Source organism: Equus asinus, chromosome 2 (genome assembly GCF_041296235.1).
Source record: "Equus asinus isolate D_3611 breed Donkey chromosome 2, EquAss-T2T_v2, whole genome shotgun sequence".
In the NCBI taxonomy this organism is placed as follows: Eukaryota; Metazoa; Chordata; class Mammalia; order Perissodactyla; family Equidae; genus Equus; species Equus asinus.
In genome coordinates, this window is record NC_091791.1 from 145,721,105 (window position 1) to 145,741,480 (window position 20,376).

At 38.7% G+C, this 20,376-nt stretch overlaps 1 protein-coding gene across 1 annotated transcript in view; it reads right to left on the reverse strand.

Annotated features, from left to right (window-relative positions):
• TMOD3 (tropomodulin 3) overlaps positions 1–20,376 on the reverse strand; it is an 80,699-nt gene that overhangs the window by 24,257 nt on the left and 36,066 nt on the right. The window contains exons 3-5 of the mRNA XM_014850517.3: positions 17,187–17,343; positions 3,544–3,666; positions 2,099–2,188 (exon numbers count right to left, since the gene is read on the reverse strand). Of these exons, the coding sequence (XP_014706003.1) occupies positions 2,099–2,188; positions 3,544–3,666; positions 17,187–17,343 (370 nt within the window). The remainder of the gene's footprint in view (positions 1–2,098; positions 2,189–3,543; positions 3,667–17,186; positions 17,344–20,376) is intronic.

Consider the following 20,376-nt stretch of genomic DNA (forward strand, 5'->3'; position numbering starts at 1 on the left):
AACTTAACCACTTGGCCATGGGACCAGCCCCAAGGCAATCTGCTTCAAGACGGTAGATTATGAGCGTTGGCAAAGAGCTTCCTCACTGAATGGAAAATTGAGTGTTTCCTCAATTCTAAATTTTATAAAACCAAAAGCTTTCTTTCCCCTCTCCACAGAATGCATGTATTTAAAGAGCCTTGCTCCCTAATGAAATAATGGATCCAGTCAACAAATGGTGCTGAGACCATTAAGAAAGGTTCACAGGGAACTTTAAATGGAAGGATCAGGCTATGGACATTTGAACCCACTGATCAATATTAACACATTCCCCACAGAGGAATGACCAGACGTGATATGCTCCTAATGTGATTCAATCACCACCTGGGAAGCAATCCTGCCAAAAACCAAAAACCAAAAAGCCGCACCTGAATCTGATCAAGCCTCTAGAAAGTAACAGTTTACAGAAACACGGGAGATAGGGAAACATGTAAAATGATACCACAAGGTTGCAATCAGCCAAATCCAGAAGGTAGAAAATTCTACATGACAAATAATCCAGTCTCTTCAAGAAATAAATGGCATGAAGAGAGCAGGAAAGAGGTTGAGGAGAACTCTTAAGAAATTTAGAGGAACTGAAACCAAATGACAACCAAATGCAATATGTGACCCATACTTGAATCCTGATTTGAACCAACCGACTGTGAAATGTTTTTGAGAGAATAGGGGAAATCTGAACCCAGACTAGTTATTAGATGATACGAAGGAAGTATTGTTAATATTTAGGTTTGATAATGGCATTGTGGTTAGGTTAAAAGAATAGGCTTTATTTGTGAGAGACACATATGGAAATATTTATGGGTGAAGTAATACAAGTGAACAGGATTTGCTTTAAAATATTCCAGGAAAAAAAAGTGGAAGGGGTGGGGAGGGAGGCAGACAATGGATGAAATAAGGCTGGCAAAATGTCAAAAACAACTGAAGCTGGGTGATGAATACATTATTCTCTCTCCTATGTAGGTCTGAACGTTTCTGTAAAAAAAATAGGGAGAATGGCCAAATTATAGAACATTCATAAAATGGAATGTTATACAGATGTTTGAATGTGGTAGGTCCATATGTTCTAATTGGAAACCTGATTTATTGCTAAGTGATAAACTGTAAGGCATGGATTAAGGTCCTCACTACTGACTTTGTGTGATACTGAAGTTACTTACTTATTCATTCTAAAGCCTCAGCTCCCTCACATGCAAATTACGGATAACAATAACACCTATTTCATAGAACTGTTATGAGGATTAAATGAGAGCAATTCACATTCAAGAGCTGTGTACAGAACATGGCCCAAGTCAGCATTCAAAAAAATCTGCCAATAGTATTGTTACTGACGAATTAAGTTGCAAGAAATATTTATCATATGATCCCATTTCTGTAAAAAACAAAAGACTATTTATGTATAACATGTATACATATATAAGTTTGTACAAACATGGTACAATGTCTAGAAGGATCTATACCAAACTGTTAACAGTGAGGGGTGGGGGAGGGGGTACAGGAGCAGAAGGCACGTTGTCTGTGGATAGAAACACTTTTACTTCTGATCTTATACACTTAGGTATTGTTTAAATGTGCCACAAAAGTATGCATTGCTTTGGTAATTTTATAACATCCTATGAATAAATTTTTTAAAAAGCTTTGCTTTAGGCTATTTAATACTTGGCATCAACTAAAAGGATTAGGAGCTGAACAGTTCTGAGGTTTTTCCTGAATCTGATTTTATAATGTAGTTAGTCAGCACTGTTGTGGATTTCTTGAAAATCAGCTAACATTGAAAATAAAATGTCAACAAAAGCCAAGTCTGATTAGCTTTTGTACTGTTTAACCATCAGTATTGTTCAGTGAGGTGAGAGTTGTTTCTATTACATTCGCTGACACATTAAGCATAAAATATTCAATATTCTATTTGCAATGACTTTCTATGCCAATGTCATCTAACTGGAATCTGGGTTTCAACTATATATACATAACATTTTGTATGTATATACTGAAGTTTATATATAGAGAAAACAGAATATGTTTAACAAAGGATTGAAATTCACAAAGCATTGTAAGTACTCACTCGAAAAATGTTCCTGGTCCACACCATTACTACTTCCCACTATAGTACAGAACTGTGTATTCGTTATCAAATTGTGCATCCCAAGAATAGCTATAAATATAGAAAAAGAAAGTTATTTTTCATTTCCATCAGTTTTAAACATAAAGAATTAATTTTAAAACCAAATTTTCTATCAAGGATTTTAACATTCTCTGGACATTTTCCTACTTAATAAAATACAGATTCTGCAGCCAAAAAAAGGAGACAACATGACTAAAAACCACCTACAATCTCTTTCTCATCAACACCTTGTTATTTCCCCCACATTTCTGAATTTGGATTTCCTTGCATTTCTGAACTCAGACACACAGCTGGAGCCAGCCTAATCCTAAATTAAATCTATGCTTAGCTCCCTCTAGTGGCTAAGACAGAAAATTGAAATGATCTATTCTTGTTGATCGTTCTTTTCACAAGGCTTTTGGGAACATGATGTGACAAAAGGCAGATTTTCAAATTAACCTTCACGATTTTTACATCTGTTAACTTTCATATTAACTTACATTCGTATGTCAGCTGGGAGTAGAATACTAAAAGCATAGTTGACTTCTCATATTTAAGATTAAAGAAGCATCCCTCAAAAACAACACTTAGGAAAAACAAATTTGGTTTTGGTTTTTGATGCCCTTTTTCACAAATAGGGCGGAAGCTACAGTATGCCGCATCTTGGGGCTACAGTATGGCCCATTCCACGCTGATAAACGCACAACTTACAAATCCATCAGTCCTCGGCCTCCCAAGGAAAAAGACACCTGCTCTGGCTGTGGTACCACACCTTGATTGCCCCTTTCCAAAGAATCATCACTGCTCCTTTCAAACATGTTAGTTCTTGGGGTTACCTGGTACTAAGGTCTCCCCATGCAGCACATTTTTCTATCTAGGAAAATGGGTGTGTGTGGAGGTAGATGCGGAGATACTGGTCTGACGATGATGAAAATAACAGGGGGGTTTGGAGTGTTCCATATACACTTCAGGAAAGTTGGGAAAGTGGTGAGTACAGCTCATGACTGACAGCTGCATCTGCTTTCCAGTTACCCATCTTGGGGTCTCCTGATAAAATGGGACAGCAGTTGACCCTGGAGACCCTTTTTCAGTCCTCAGATGGGACAGCTTCCAGCTGAGCACCGGCTGATGAAAGATTTTTATACACTTTCAAATATGGCAACATGGAGAAAGATGTCAAATAATACAATAAATTCCATTAACATAAAAATTTTGCCATTGAGAGAACTTAAAGAAATGAAATCCTTTATGTCAGATCTATAGAGAAAAAAACAAAGTCAAATATGGGTCACTAACTCAGTGGCACTTCGCCAGGCAAAGGAAGCATCTGTATAACGTATGTAGGAGTGTGCTGGTGCCCGCTCCCCTCCACACTCACCCACAGATTAATTTGATTTAAGAGATACCTGCAAGGTCACACAATTCTGTATCAGAAGCACTTGTCAAAGCTTCTTCTAATTCCGGATCGAGAGAGACTTTTTCTTCTGTAAAAGTCTGTATTGGTTTCTGTTTAGGGATAAATATTTTCCCTGTAAAATAAAGCAGTTTATTAATTCCACTACTATTGCAATCAACTCATTACCATTTTACTCTAACAAAAATTATTAAAAATATATATAATTGAAACTGAGGAAAAAGTCAAGATAAATAGCTACAATAATTTTGTTTCATCTTCGATATGTATTTATAAGTTTCTTGGGCAATACTTTGCCATACAAGTTAGAACAAAGAAAAAAATCAACTGAGAAATTTTCCTACTTGTGGCAATAAAAATAGGCTCTTTTGGAGTAATTATGAATTGCTCTACAAATACTGAATTAAAAGACAAAAGAAGGAATGAATTTAAAAAATCTACAAAACTTCAAAGAGATTTAAAAAAACCGGAACCTACTTTCTTATTCTTAAGCAACAAACTCTTATGCTCACTTGGGAATAGCAGAGGCAATTATGATTCCAGAAATTCAAGTTCTAATTGCAAAAAAATTCCTCTATGTCCTGCGTGGTATTCTGAAACTTTTGATCACTGTTCCCCAAAGCCTCAATGAACACTAACAAGATTATCTGTTAAGAAATTAGTTATTCCAGAAACCTAAAATCTTTCTTAGGTGCAAATCAGTATTTTATTACCATATGTTCCATGCAAGATTGACAACACGAAGGAAAGGGAAAAGGTAATGATGCCACTGCAGCGCAAGCCCACCAAACAAGCACACGGAGCAGACGGGGGACTGAGACTGCCTCTGGGTTCTCTCTCTAGACAGGTGACAATTCTCAGTAAATGAGCTCAAAAGGCCTCCATATGGATTCCCAGAAGTGCCAATTATTTTCTCTTCTGTCAGGAAACAACTAGGGAAATATGAGAGAATATGTGGCCTGATGAATCTATGGAGTGCTCTATGAAAAGCAATGTTTGTGGGCGTATGAGGAGCGCATCAAGTGTGTGCACTTCCTGTTCAAGGTGAATATCAATCAGTGCAACCATACGAATCCATCCACAATACAGACTGCTCCCAGGAATCTGGCCGAGCTGGTCAAGCATGTTCTGCTAAGTCCATATAAAGGATCGTAAAATTTCTGATACTCCATTTTTTATTTTTAGCATTTCCATTTTGTTCTTTTTAAAAAAATAGTTTCTGCGTCTCTGCTGAAATTCTTCATCTCTTCACACATGCTGTGCACCTTGTCCACCAGATTCTTTGGTATTTTTGTCATAGTTATTTTCAAGTCCCTGACTGATAACACTGACATCTAAGTGATGTCTGAGTCTTCTATTGACTATTTTCTTGACTTAGGGTCACATGTGTCATAAGAAATATGACTGTGTGCTGGGCATTTTGTATTAAAGTATAGCAGAGAGTGGAGGAAAGGATATTTATTCCCAGAAAGGAGCTTGCCCCTTAGGTCAGGGCTGAATCAATATGCTCCACAGTTCAGCTGAATCTGGGCTTTGCTGCAACTTTAGTTTGATTCAGCTCCTCATTGGCTTCGAACATTCTGAGGGCAGGATCAGGACTCTCTCTCCAGCACGGCCTGGCATTAAACCCTCATGAGGTTCTGGAGATCTCCTGAGCTTCTTACCTTTTCGAACTGTGAAGTGGGAGAGATTTCTTCCCATGTGTAGCCCAGGCTGCCAGCTCTCTGAGGGACTGGGGAGCTCTCTTTGTTTTCTGGTCCCACCCCCTGAATTTTAGGCTTTGGCAGATCTTTCCGCCCCACTCTTGCCTTGTCTGCTCTCCACTCTGTGAAGTTGGGGATGCCCCGGGAGGGGTTTCTCTCAGCTCTCCTGCCTCTCCCTCAGTTCTCCCAGCTGAAAACCCAAGCCTCAGGAATTTCCTCTCGGCTCTGCACCATTGCCTCTGTTCTTGGAGTAGTACCCGAGCACTAAGGGAAGACCTGTAAAAAAGAATGGGGGGTAGTGCAGTCTCACTCTCTCTTGAGGGCTGCACTGTCCAATATGGTAGCCGCTACCACATGTGACTATTTAAATTAATTAAAATTAAAAATTCAGTTCCTCAGTCACACTAGGCACATTTCAAGTTCTCAACAGCCACATTTGGCTGGTAGCTACCAAACTGGTTAGCACAGATATTGAACAGTTCCATCACGGCAGAAAGTTCTAGGGGACAGCACTGGTCTAGGGCTTCTCTGGATTCTAATCTACCATGCCAGCCCATACATGGTCATTAAAAGTTTGTTAGCAGTTAGGCTGACTTCGCCTTCCTCCTCTCTATGGTGGTGTTCTCCTTTCCCCTACATTTCAGTCAGGAAAGAGAGCAGGAGTGGATCGCCTTTCTTATGGAGGGCTTGTCACCTTGTGGAGTCATTTTAGGTTTTATCCCTAAGCACTCTGACAGTTTTTTTAAAAAACTATGATTATGCACTTAGACTGCTTGTTTCAGCATTTACAGTGAGAATAATAGTCTCTTGCAACTTTCTAGATCTCAATCACAAGTCTTTCTGGTCAAGCATTCTCTTATTTAAAAAATGGCACGTGGTCAATCCACAACCTATTTGAATTAGTAAGGACATTTTTACCTGTATATAACAGAATATCCAATTAAAAGTGGTTTCAAGTGGTGCTTCTCCAGCTTTAACGTGCGTCTTACTCACCTGGCGATCTTACGAAAGTACAGACTCTGATGTGGTAGGTCTGACATGGGATCTGAGGTTCTGCAGTTCTAACCAATCTCCAGGGGATGCTGATCCTGCAGATCCACAGACCACTTTAAAGCAGCACGTGTTCAAACTACACATTTTTACGATCCCAATACGTCCACTGGTAGGTGGCTGTAGGGTGGTTCAGCAGCTCAATGCTGACATCAAGGATCCAGGCTCTTTCCATTATTCTCTCTGGCTATAATCAGCACGGAGGCCTTTGATTCTCAGGCCATCAGTCTCAAGATGACCTTTGTAACAATAAGTATCAAGTCTTCACTCAAGGTCAGGACAGGAAGGAAGGGCACTTTGTCAATTGTCAACTTTTATAGGGAAAACCGTCCAGGAGATTTCTCCTCGGGTCTCATGGACCAGCACTGGGTCACATGTCCATGCAGCTAGGAAAGCAAGCATCTGGCGTTTTCAGTCTACTTCAGGGATGGGTACTGCCGGTAAGGAAGAAGGGATTTGTGAACTGTTGCTGAACAGGCAACCATAGAGCTTGTCCCAGTCTTGAACCAGATGAAGGCCACTCTGTGCTCCCCTAATTCCCTGTGCATTCACTATAGCTACACTTACACATTCCGCACATCTGTCTTCTGTGAGCTTTTCAAGGGCAGGGTCCATGTTCTGTTCATCTCTGCATCCTTGCCTAGCACAACAGTAGGCAATCCAATTTGTCGAATAAATAATTTGGTGATCACCTCCACTTCAACTGCCTCATTTTATAAAATATAATTTAAATGCTCTGGTTCAAAGTTACACAGCAGAGTTAACACTAGAGCACGGATTCCTAAACTCTTAACCTAACGCTTCTTCCAATAAACTGGTGGTTTTCGAACTTAACATTTTAGCAGTGGACTTTTCCCCTCCAACAAATACCTATGTAAATGGTGGTATGCATAACTGATCTCCTTAGTACCAAATTTTGGCATTCTGATGATTATTAGATAATCTTTTATTATCGGTTCACAGACAAAGGCAAACCCAAATCATTACATCCTAATAATTCCATAGAACTTTTCTCAGTGGTTGATATTACCATTAAAGTGGCATAGAATCCAGGTGGCACGACTTTAATTGCTGTTTCAGGATAATTACACTTTCCTGAGTTCAGTCTTGCCTGCATTTTTCAACTGTCTATGGCAGTCGTTCTAAACATTGGCTGCACATCGGGTTCACCTGGGGAACCTTAAAAAAATTCTGACGTCCAAGTCCCACCCCCAGAGATTCTGATTTACTTGGTCTGGTGTGCTATATGGAGCATCTGGATTTCTGAAAAGCTCTCCAGGGATTCTAATGCACAGCAGCCAGGGTTGAGAACCACTGGATTATGCTATTCACTTACTAAACAAAACTATACAAGCTATCAAATAGCTGCCTGTGACTTATTCTCGGGACCAATGGAATCTAAAGCATTATAAAAATCTAAAATGTTTATTTTTGTAATCCTCATCTACATTCCATAAAGGCATTGTTCAAATCTAATTTTTGCCCATGCACAAACTTTTGCTAATACTTACAAATACAAAATGAATCTCATCAGAGAAAACAACAAAGCAAAACACAACAAAATGTTCAAGGGCTCATGCAAATTCTTCTGTGATTATAGAATTTTGCTCTATTTTATATAGCTTTGAAATAGCTGGGTATTTCACCTGGCACTCCTCTTTATGATAATTTCCCTGTATGTAGAGATTTTTATTGTAGAGGTATTTAGACTATACGATATTATGCTTTTAACAATATTAAAAGTACTTCATATTTCTTCATGGTCAGTTTAACACTAACACACTATCTGTGCATATACAAAACCTAGTTATAGAAAGCTAAAAGCAAGGAAATTAGTTTTGTAAGAAAGGATAAACTAGGCAGAATTAAGTTTAGTATTATGAGTACAAAACCTAAGGAGCTCTCCCCAAACTGATTTATAGATTCAAACAATCCCTTTGAAAATCTTAGCTGACTTTTTTTGCAAAAGTGACAAGGTGATGCTGAAATTCATATGGAAATCCAAGGGAACTAGAATAGCCATACAACCTTGACAAAGAAGAACAAAGTTGAAGGACTCACACTTCGCAAATTCAAAACTTAATACAAAGCCACTGTAATCGAGACAGTGTTATGGTGCATAAAGGAAGATATTTAGATCAATGGAATAGAATTGAGAGTCTCGAAATAAACCCTTATATTTATGGTCGATTGAATTTCTACAAGGGCACCAAGACAATTCAATGGAGAAAGAGCTGTCTTTTCAACAAATGGTGCTGGGACAACTGGTTAGCTACAGGCAAAAGAATGAAGTCAAACCCCTACCTCACATCATACACGAATATTAATTCAAAATGGATTATAGACCTAAATGTAAGAGCTAAAACTATAACATTCTTAGAAAAAAACCTAAGAGTAAATCTCCATGATCTTGAGTTAGGCAATGGTTTTTTAGATATAACATCAAAAGCACAAGTGACAAACAGAAATAAATAAATTGCACTATATAAATATATAAATTGGACTACATCAAAACCGAAAACTTTTGTGAGGTAAATGATACCATCAAGAAACTGAAAAGACAACCCACAATGGGAGAAAATCTTTTCAAATCATACATCCGATAAGGAACTTTTATCCAGAATATATAAAATTTATCAATAATAAATGAAATGACTGATTGAGGCAAATCAATAATTTTTAAAAACCCAATCTAAAAATGGGCAAAAGATTTGAAGAGACATTTCTCCAAAGAAGATATATAGATGTCTAATAGCACATGAAAAAATGCTTGCTATCACTAGTCATTAGGGAACAGCAAATCAAAGCCACAATGCATTATTATGCCTTTACATCTAATAAGATGGCTACAATCAAAAAGACAGACAAGTGTTGGTGAGGATGTGGAAAAATTGGAACCCTAATACACTGCCAGTGGGAATATAAAAGGGTGCAGCCACTTTGGAAAACAGTTTGGCAGTTCTTCAAATTGTTAAACATAGTTACCATGTGACCCAGCAATGCCACTCCTATGTATGTAACCTATATACCCAAGTGACATGAAAAATCTATCTCCACAACAACCTGTCTACAAATATTCATAGCACCATTATTCATAATAGCTAAAAAGTGGAAGCAATCCAAATGTCCATCAACAGATGAACAGATGAACAAAATGTGGTATATCCATACAATGAAATATGATTCAGCCATAAAAAGGAGACAAGCATTGATATGTGCTCCAACGTGGATGAAACTCCAAAACATTATGCTAAGTGAAAGAAGCCAATCATAAATATATGTTGTATGATTTCAATTATATGAAACGTCCAGAATAGGCAAATTTAGAGAGACAGAAAGTAGATTAGTGGTTTCCTAGGGCTGGGGGAATAGAGTGAGGAATGGAGATTAAGTGCTAATGGGTACAAGGTTTCTTTTGGGGATGATAAAATGTTCTAACCTAAAGATTGTGGTGATAGTTGCCAAACTCTGAGAATATACTAAAAATTGATGAATTGTATACTTTAAATGGGTAAATTTTATGATGTGGATTGCATCTTAATGACAATGTTCAAAAAACCCACTAAAAGGCTAATGTACTAAATATGGGCTTTTCTGTCTTCCTGAGTAAAATTTATAACTGCTCCCTAAAATGTAAAGAGAAAAAAAAGATAATTTTCTGAGACACATTGAGTCAGACAGCATGCTTGTGCTTCTTAGTCAAAATAGCTGTTTTCTGAGAAACACATAATTAGCAAACCGCTAGACTGATTCCATATAATGGAAAATGCCTTTCTAAATGTGTCCTAATTCAAGTTAGTCTTATATCAGTTAGATTTAAGTTAAAAATCTTCATGACATGAGATGCTGACAACTATAATAGATCTCCTTTATAACGGTTAGTTTAGTTTGTGCTCTCAGTGTCTTGCAGCATGAGTGAAATGTTAGGCTTCTGTTAGATATAGAGGTATTTTGTAGGGTGGTGTGTTTGTTTTTGAAGAAAGTAGGGAAATGCACAAATTTGACACTACTTTTATCCAAAATCATCTATTAACAAACTTATTAGTAGTTCACTTCATTATGATCATCTTGATTCTGATGTTTTTCTTTTTAATCACGGATTATTTATTTAAAGAAAACTCAATCTCATTCTGATAAAATGATTTAATATATAAAAGGAACTGGCATCTTGTAAACATAATAGATATGCATTAATTCTTTGTTCTTATTTCCCCTGGAATTTCCTGCATGTGTGTGTGTGTGTGTGTGTGCCTGTAAGAGAGAGACAGGCAGAGACAGAGAGAGAGACAGAGACAGGTAGAGAGACACAGAGAGAGTTTTCCAAAACAAACAACCCAAGAGATTGAAAACTACGTAGTCTCAAGTATCCACATCAGTGGTTCTTCAACTCAGGGAATGAGGATTGCCTAGACATGGATATTTTTGAAAAAGCTCCCTAGGTGTTTCTGATTCTTATCTACTCAGGTTGATAAACACTAATCTGTATAATCATAGTTCTGACAAGATTAGGATGAGTTATTCTGGACTGATTAATTTTACTTTTCTCCTTGAAATACGGTCAAAAAACCCTGACTTATAACTTTTAATTTTTGCATTTATTTGAAATAACATAATGTCTAAGAAAATAGCTACTCATTTTTATCCTTCAGTAGACAGCATTCTCTCAAATGACTTTAATTTCCTTATTTAACATAGCAAAGTCCAAAACTGGAATTTTTAAAAACTGAAATTAGAATTCTTCACATTGTAGCAAAATAAGCAATGACTAGATCAGGAAAAAAAATCTCTCAGACAAGTATGAAATGATGTGCCCACCCCCTCCCCCCATAGTGAAACAAGACAAACAGAAAGAGGGCTATGACTTTCGGCTGCTAAGAACGTTAAAATAGTTCAGTAATGTTTCTGAAACTATAAAATGGCAGCCTAAGGAAGTAGAAGAAACCAAGATAGGAATTCATATAACAGTACTTAAATGCATGGCACTTATCCAAACCCATGTTTGTGCCAAGAGGGGAAAAAAAAGAATATCTTGCCAACATCCTTGTTATCGCCACAAAATCAGTAAGAGGCATCGAGAACCATGTTAACGATTTTATTGCCAGAACCTTTCTTCACTGGTCCTTCTCTCTTTTCCTCTGATATTAAGTTACAGCTACTGAATATGTTAAGAATTATGTTAATCATAGATAATTCTTGCTGGAAAACTAAGGTAATTGTGAACAAATAACTTGGAAAGCATATGAGAAATCCTTAGTTTAAGGCAATCCAGTTAAATTCACCTTTATTAAGCAGGGTGGGGCATGTGAGGTTCACGGGAAGGAAACTCCAGGGCAGTCCTTTCTCAGAGAGGGGAAGGGAGAACAACACAAAACGCATAGTTGGCTCTAGCCCCAACCCCCACCCGGGGCCAACAGGGAGACCACTTCTGCAAGGAAGGGAAGAGCCCCGCCTGGGTGAGTCAGCAGCTCCAGTGGAATCCGCTGGCACACCTGAGTGCAGTGAATGAGGTGCAGCTCGGCTCTGGTCCATCCACAAAATAAGGGACACCCAGGAAAGAAACAACTTAGGCTAGGTAAAGAGGTAGTGTGATATTAGAAATGGGCAGGAAGCCTCCTGACACAGCAAAGCAAGAGGAGAGTCAACATGAAATATTAAAGACTGGGGCAAATTATTTCCCCAGTGTCAAATCCATGGCAAGGCTCTATGCCTTATCTGCTTGGAGAGAGAATATTCAAGATACATAAAAATATGATAGGAGATAATAATCAGCTATAGAGTCAGCACTCTGCATCTTCACTATCCTCAAGAATGAGAAAGAGGTGGATGAAGACTCTCCATCTTTGTCTTGGTCTATCCTTCAGTTAAATATTTTGCAAAATTTCAAGGAGAAAAAGGTAAAAAGCTTCCCAACATTTTAATATTACATCTTCAAGTAAAAGAAATGTATACTGGGATTATGTTATTGTTTTAATTTTCTCAAACATTTAGTTTCTCAACATTCTGAACATAGTAGATTCATAGGAAAGACATTTTCTTTAACTTTTGCCAAGATTACTCAATACCATGATACCATTCCTACCATGAGCTCATTGGATTTACACGAACTTAACAGATGTATATCATGGATTCCATTGTAAATAATGCACTTAAAAACAATCTTTAATAGATCTTTTGTCAGCTGTGCCTTACTAGCTGCCTAATTCCTTCTTTTTGCTGTTAATAAAACTACACCATTAAAAGGAGGACATTTACTAGTATAAAATATTCCCCCAAATGTATCGAAGACATAATGCCTTGAGCTTCACTTAATTAGGATTAATTCCTCCTTCTCAGATGTTTACATATGCTTTCAATTCTGTAACAGGTATAATTATAAACAATCATTTCACAAATCACAAAGTGAAATTACTAATCAACTCTCAAGTGTTCTTAGTCTGTCAGGTCTTTTTCAAACATTTCGAGATGATCTAGAAAGTTAAAATTTGGCATGAGTATACAGTTTTTATTCGAGGTCAAAAGGAAAAATCCTGAAATATCTAATTTTCAGTTTTATGTAGGATTCCCTCTGTCATGCCAATTCTATGTGATTTTAGCTCCAGAAAGAGGGTGTGCCTTCAAGTGAAAGAATAACAAATAACTAATCGTCATTTGATTAGTCTCAGAATATGAGATAGTAGTTGACTTTAATGAATGCATAACTATTCCTTTCAGTAGTTCCCAATTTTTTGCTTAAAAAAAAAATGAGCAGTCATCTGATTCATCTTTAAGAATAATTTCCAATGAGATCACTAAGTGATTTTGGCATATAACTTGGAAGGAGCTCAAGGAACTAAGTGACATCACTACAAAATTCCCTGGCACAGAAAGCTAATACTGCCATCAGTACTAAACTCCGAGACCAGATATCTTAGCATGAAAGTGATTTAGTTAGAAACCAATGGCACATTTTATAGGTTCTAACCAGTCCACGTACATCAAAAAAGTATAATTCTTTTATTTGTCAACAGAGGTAGGTTTGCAAACTGTTTTATGAAAAACTAGGAGAACCTCTACTGTCTGGAAGGGCATCCTCAGTATAAAAGTATACCGCCTCTGAAATAAGCTATTAAGTAAGAAATCTGGGGCTTGACCCTGGTGTTCAGGGTAAAGGGTCATGAGAGAGGCATCTTAAAAAAACAAGCTTCTAAAATTTCAGAGCTAAGGAGGGGATTCACATTTAGCTTAACTGGGAGGTATGCTAATAAGATGGAGACGAATTATTCTGTCCTTTGGAATGTGATCAAGATCTTGGGAATGAGACCCAAAGAAGGAAGGCATATTAGTGACTAAAAATAATCAAGACTAGGGGCCGGCCCATGGCCAAGTGGTTCAGTTTGCGCACTCCGCTTCAGTGGCCCAGGGTTTCACCGGTTCGGATCCCAGGCGCGGACATGGTACCACTCATCAGGCCATGCTGAGGCGGCGTCCGACGTGGCACAACTAGAAGGACCCACAACTAAAAATACACAACTATGTACCAGGGGACTTCGGGAAAGAAAAAGGAAAAATAAAATTGAAAAAAAAAAAAAAAATCAAGACTAACTGATTTAAGGATGAAAGCCTAGGGTGGAACTGAGAAGACTGGAGCTGGCTTTTAGCCTTATATCAAAGGAGAGCTCTACAACCAAAGTTCTCTAGTCGTTGAAGATGAATTTGCCCTTCTTCAGGTCTACGGTACTGTAACATGGCTTTTAAGGCTTGACCCCACCCAGGCTGGGCTGGTAGTATCTGCTTCCATCACCTGGATTGCTGAGACTCAAAAACTCATCTCCACTTCTGAACCACTCCTTCATGGCAGAGAATGGAGATGGCTTGTTTGGTAATAACTTCATCACATGATCCTTTACAAGGATTACACTGCAAAGGATTTTTACAGTGATTTCACCATATCCGTTAACAAATTTGATCCTCACAAAAACTGTATGAAGCAGACAAGGCAGATACTCAGACTGTATGATTCCATTTATATAAATTTGAAAACAGGCAGAACTAACCTATTGTATTAGAAGCTATTATGGTGGTTACCTTCAAGAAGAAGAAAGAGAAAAGTGACTGGAAGGAAGCATGACGGGACCTTCTGGAGGTGCTGATAATGTCTTGAACTGGGTGGTGATTACCTCTGCGTGCTTGTTATATATAATTCATTGGTCTGTATCCTTCTGACCTGTGTATTCTCTATAAGCACGTTACACTTCAATACAAAGTTCATTATTTTTAAAAACGCCATGGTCTTAATCACTACATCATAGCTGCTCGTACATAGTATTTAATAGGCATATAGAACTAAAAGAGGCAGTAAAAATACTCAATGTATTATAAAAAGAAAACCACTGATTGTGAATGCAAAATTACCTGCTTTTTAATTGAACTACTTCCACTTATTTCATTTCCATCTAAAACCTAAACTAAGAAAAAAAAAAAAATTACAGGCCGGCCCTGTGGCCAAGTGGTTAAGTTTGCGCGCTCCGCTTCAGTGGCCCAGGGTTTTGCCGGTTCGGATCCTGGCACAGACATGGCACTGCTCATTAAGCCATGCTGAGGCGGCATCCCACATGCCACATCTGGAGGGACCCACAACTAGAATATACAACTATGTACTGGGGCGATTTGGGGAGAAAAAACAGAAAAAAAAAAAAGAAGATTGGCAACAGCTGTTAGCTCAGGTGCCGATCTTAAAAAAAAATTAAATATATAAAAGGAAATAAAAACTATTATACAATAGTTAAGAATATGGCATTTCCCCCTTATTGTCACTCATATTCTTCACCTCTATTGTTCCCCCCTCTGATATTTTATTTCCCACAATTCTTCTCTACCTCCTCTCCTGCCTCCTCTAATCTTCCAACATCTTTTCCTAGGGAACTGATTATGAAACAAGAGCATCGCGGGAAGCTCCCCAGGTCATCTTAGGACACATGCAGCTCTCTCACATCACTTATTTTCTCTGCTTGTCCTTAAATTCCATATTTTTTCCTGCCATCTCTTTTTCTCACATCTCTCTCTCTGGTTTCTACCTCCATTTTTCTTCCTAATTATACCCCCAGGGTCCACCTGGAACATACATAATAGTAAAAGGTGGTCAACTAATATTTATTCTCATCAAATTATGTTTTCCTATATAAACAGGACTGAAACTATGAACACGGTGTTATAGGTATGGCTGTACAGATGGAAATATAGCCAGTATTCTTTTCTATGACAAATACTGAAGAATTGATGCTTTGCCTACCTTTGTGATTCTCTACACTTCAATAGCATGCATTGGTTTTCAGTCCTTTTTCCGGCCCCACACATCTGAGGGACATGTCACTCCCATCTCGAACAGTCATGTGATGGTTAATTTTATGTGCCAATTTGGCTGGGCATTGTGCCCAGATGTTTGGGCAAATATTATTCTAGATCTTTCTGTGAAGGTGTTTTTTAGGTGAGATTAACATTTAAATAAGTGGACTTTGAGTAAAGCCATAATGTGGTGGGCCTCATCCAATCAGCTGAAGGTCTTAACAGAACAAAGACTTACCTCCCCTGAGCAAGAAGGAACTCTGCCAGCAGACTGCCTTTGACTTGAATGGCAACTCTTCCCTAGGCCTCCAGCCGGCTGTCCTGTCCTGCTGATTTTAGACTTACTAAGCCTCCACAATCACATGAGCCAATTCCTTAAAATAAATCTCCCTCTCTCTATACACACACACATCCTTTTGGCTCTGTTTCTGTTTCTCTGGGGAACCCTGACTGATACAAGTAGCTAAGATGGTGATGCTCATCTAGAGATGAGGGGGAGAGGGGTTCTACAGAAAGAGCAGAGGGGTTGGGGATGCCAGACAATTTTGCAAAGGCCTGATGCAGACCTCGTAGAATACCCACTCAAAAGTCATTCCCTAGCCTTCCTCTAGTACAGAGGCCAGAACGCTAAAACAAATTTTCCAGCTTCCCTTACAACTAAGGGTAAGGTAAAATTTTATCAACTAAGGGGTCATCACGTGACAGAGTTGTGGCCAGATTCCTGAGAAGGGCTTCCTTCCTAAATAAAAAGCTGAACTCACCAGGAGAAAGCACTGTGCTCTACCTGTCTCCCTGCCTGGACTACTGCGGCCTCAGATGTAAAAACAGTACGTGGAAGAGCTGCTCTTCAGCTCTCCTGCTGCTGCCACGGTTCCTCGGTGCTCCAGGCATGACACCCCAAACAAGAGTGCGAGCGGAATCTGGCTTCTTAGGCCAAGCTGTACTGAAGGCTGAGAAACTTAACCGGCCTCACCTAAGTGTTATTATACGTGGAACTTTAAAAGACACAGCTGTACTCAGTCTCCACGGAGGCTACCTGAGGTCAAACTCTGCAATGGGAGGGACTTGGACTGAGAAATTTCCCAAACGCGATGACTATGAAGCATTGACGATTCTAAGTGTGAATTAGTACGGAAGGCTGTAGGATATCCTTTAAAGAGTCCTTGAAAATAGGGCCCGAGTTTTTTATGGCATTCCACTTTAAAGATAGGAGTTAGAACAAGCAGTGCTTCTATATCACTTGCATCCTGTAACCCACGAGTGAATTTAAAAATTTACCTCAGCACACTTTTAAATTGGTTACAGTAGAGAACTAGAGTGCTATATAAAATCACGGTGTAAGAAAACCTCACTAACAAATCATTAAGAAGGATGTTCTTGGCCAAGTTGATGAAAAATGTAAATGAAGTGCCAAATTACCTCACAAACTTTTTGAGTCAACAGTGTCATAATCTTTAAGGCTACCAATGATGCAACTCTAAAAATATTATTTTCTCCAGATCTACCCATAAAAAGAAAAATCAAGTGCTATCAAATAATGACTTCAAAATTCTGTGTTTACCTTTTTTTTCCCCAGTGTAGGGCACATAGTCTTCCCTGTCCTTATGCTCCAACGCTTCCTTCTCCAGATATGAAAGGAGGTGTTCTCTATCAAACGGCCCTGTGGCGGACTTTGACGTCTGGTTCTTCTGCCGGAATCCTGCAGGCAGAAGGGCATTCTGCCAAAGAGAATGAATCAGCCATTATGGCCACCAAGAATGCCAACGCTATATGCTTCCCAGATTACCCATTTAAGAAAGAATCACAGACTGGAAAGTGATACGGGCATTAAACACTTTGTTACAGGATTTTAGGGCAGCAATGGAAAAGTGTTCCAAACAAAGCTTTTTTTATTAGGTAGAATTCACTTATATTATTAAAATAAGCACATACACATTTTCTTCAGAAAGTATTCTACTAGGAGGAAACACTCTTTACTTTTTAAATGTCTTGGGATGGTAACAAAAAATAGTTTTCTTAACGCTTAATAACTGCTCAGCATACATGTATATACAGAAAATAATTCTATTACAAAGAATGTTAAATGACTGTATATGTCATATTCCTTCATAATGACTTCTATTTCATTGTAAAGACTTTCTCATGATAAAAACATGTATACCATACAGTAGGATATCAGGAGATTAATGTTTACTTTGTCTTTCAACACAATGTGAAAGGTTCAACTTGTATGTGTGTGTATGTATGAATACATCAGCACTGGGACATATTTGCAGCAACCACTGTCATTGCTCTTCATGCACCAAGGCATCCCGAGATACAGCAAGGGCTATGTCTCTGGGTTTCCACATGGGTACAGTCTTGTTTGAGTGTATGGAGTGACTGAGAGTGGGGAAATGGTGGGAAGTAATGGATTAAAGTTGTCTCCTGTGGTCCCTACTCTCTATTTTCACCAAGCCCAGGAAAAACAAGTGGTGACTAGACAATATGAGCTCCATCCTTTCTTCAAAAGCCAAAGAGGTGATCTTGCCTTGTCTCACTATTCCTAAGTATTTCTTCGCTTTGAAAATGGGAGGCAGCCAGAGAAGGCACACAAAAGGGCCAACCCTCTTTTGCAACACCTCCCAAGATTGGCAGTGATGCTGAATCTCATGGAGGTTATAATTTTTTATTATAAAAGGAGATCTTACATAGACAATAATAATAGGAAACTTTCATTTTATAACTAGAAAATATGGCACTTTAACTTTGGCCATTTGCTGAGATCCATAATAATTTTCATTAAATTTGCTTTCATGTTCTCCTCATGTAATAATTGTGTGCATTACACAGAAAATGCACCTATAAAGATGAAACACAAAAGAGGTCTGTTCCTAACCCTTCATCAAGAATGTTTTTCCGGGCTGGTCCTGTGGCCAAGTGGTTAAGTTTGCGCCCTCTGCTTCAGCGGTCCAAGGTTTCGCTGGTTCGGATCCTGGGTATAGACATAGCACCACTCATCAAGCCATGCTGAGGTGGCATCCTACATGCCAAAACTAGAAGGGCCCATAACCAAAACGTATACAACTATGTACTGGGGGGATTTAGGGAGAAAAAGCAGAAAAAAAAAAGGATTGGCAACAATTGTTAGCTCAGGTGCCAATCTTTAAAAAAAAAAAGAGAGAATGTTTTTATAACACAGAATTGTCTATTGATATTGTCTATAAAAAAGAAACACAAGATTTCTACCCACAGACTTTGAAATCAAGGTAAGAACTACACATGAAGAATCCATTCCCAATCAACCATCAAGTCCTACCTATTTTCACTTCCCAAAAAACTCATTAGTCTGTTTACTTCTCTTCATCTCCAACGCCAGCCATTCTCTGGTCCAAACTATGATCCAGGCTGGCATGGAATATTACATGAGCCTCCCAACTATTCTCCCTGGATCAGTTGCCTGATCCCCTGCTCCCACCCCACAATCTGTTATCCTAGCCTCATCTCACTCACGCTCTCCATTCTAGCCACACTCGCCCTTGTTCCTCCCTTGTGCTTGCCATAGACTTCCTTTGACCACGAGGCCTTCCTTCGAATGCTTTGCACATCCTTTTTTCTACTCATTTTTCAGACTGCAGCTCCATTCCCCCAAGGGAAGCTTTTTCTGACCTCCTATTATATGCTCATATTAAAATGGCATGATTATTTGATTAATGTCTAACTCCCCTCACTCCTACCAGCTGCATCACGAGGGCAAAGACCACATTTGTTTTGCTCATTCTCGTATCCCTAAGCCTAGCATAGTACCTGGGCTCTATAGATTGTCCCCCAAACATTTATTGAATAAATATTTGAGAATGCTTTTAAAGAAACATTCTCATTAAGGAAAATTAATATAAGTTACCTTCCTTCATCATCAATAAAGCATGTATGTACGTACTCCTATTTCACGGTGGTAGTGATGGAATTGCACCATTTCACCTGCCTGCTCAAGCCCATGTGAAACAGACAGGTTTGAAATGATATGTTAGCTGGAAACCTGGCTCCCTGAATGCAGCCTCTGACCACAAAATAAACGACAATTAACCCGCTTTGGAGGCTACAAACCCACGAATCAAGCATATATTAGAATCAAGGTATATATTACAAGTGTACCTTAATTAAGTTACCGGATCTTAATTACTTAACAAACAGATAAAAATCTAATTTAAACAACTGCCACTAAAAAATACATGTTTCTCCCTTGCAGTGGAGTTTCGACATAATAATATAGTCCCAGCCTTGGAAATGAAAAAATAGCTTTGTCTAGGTTGACTGTGTCTTGGAGATAGAAGTTTTGAGAGAATGCAGTCAGTTAGCAAATAAATATCCTGAGTGCAGCAGAAGGAAAGTACAACAGCCCTCCAAAATACAACAAGGCTCCAGAGACGACTGTCCCCTGCTCTCCTCTTAGCTCCCCTCGGAGACTCTGTCAGTGCAGTGGTGCTTCTCAGGCTAAAGCGCTGCTACTATCCTTGTCTCTTCTTTCCTGGTCCTTCACTGGTACTCTTTCCAAAAACTTCAGCCAACCAGTAGCACGCTGCCCATAAATATCACCCTTCTTCTAGTCTCAACTAAGAGTATCTGAGGTTGGGGGAATTGCAGCTGGGGTTGGGGAGCTGGCAAAATACATCCAGAGTTTAGAACGCGAACCTCCCCATACAAGAAGCACACCACAGATTTGTATGTAAGAAAATATACACCACCAACATTTAGATGTACAGCACAGTGCG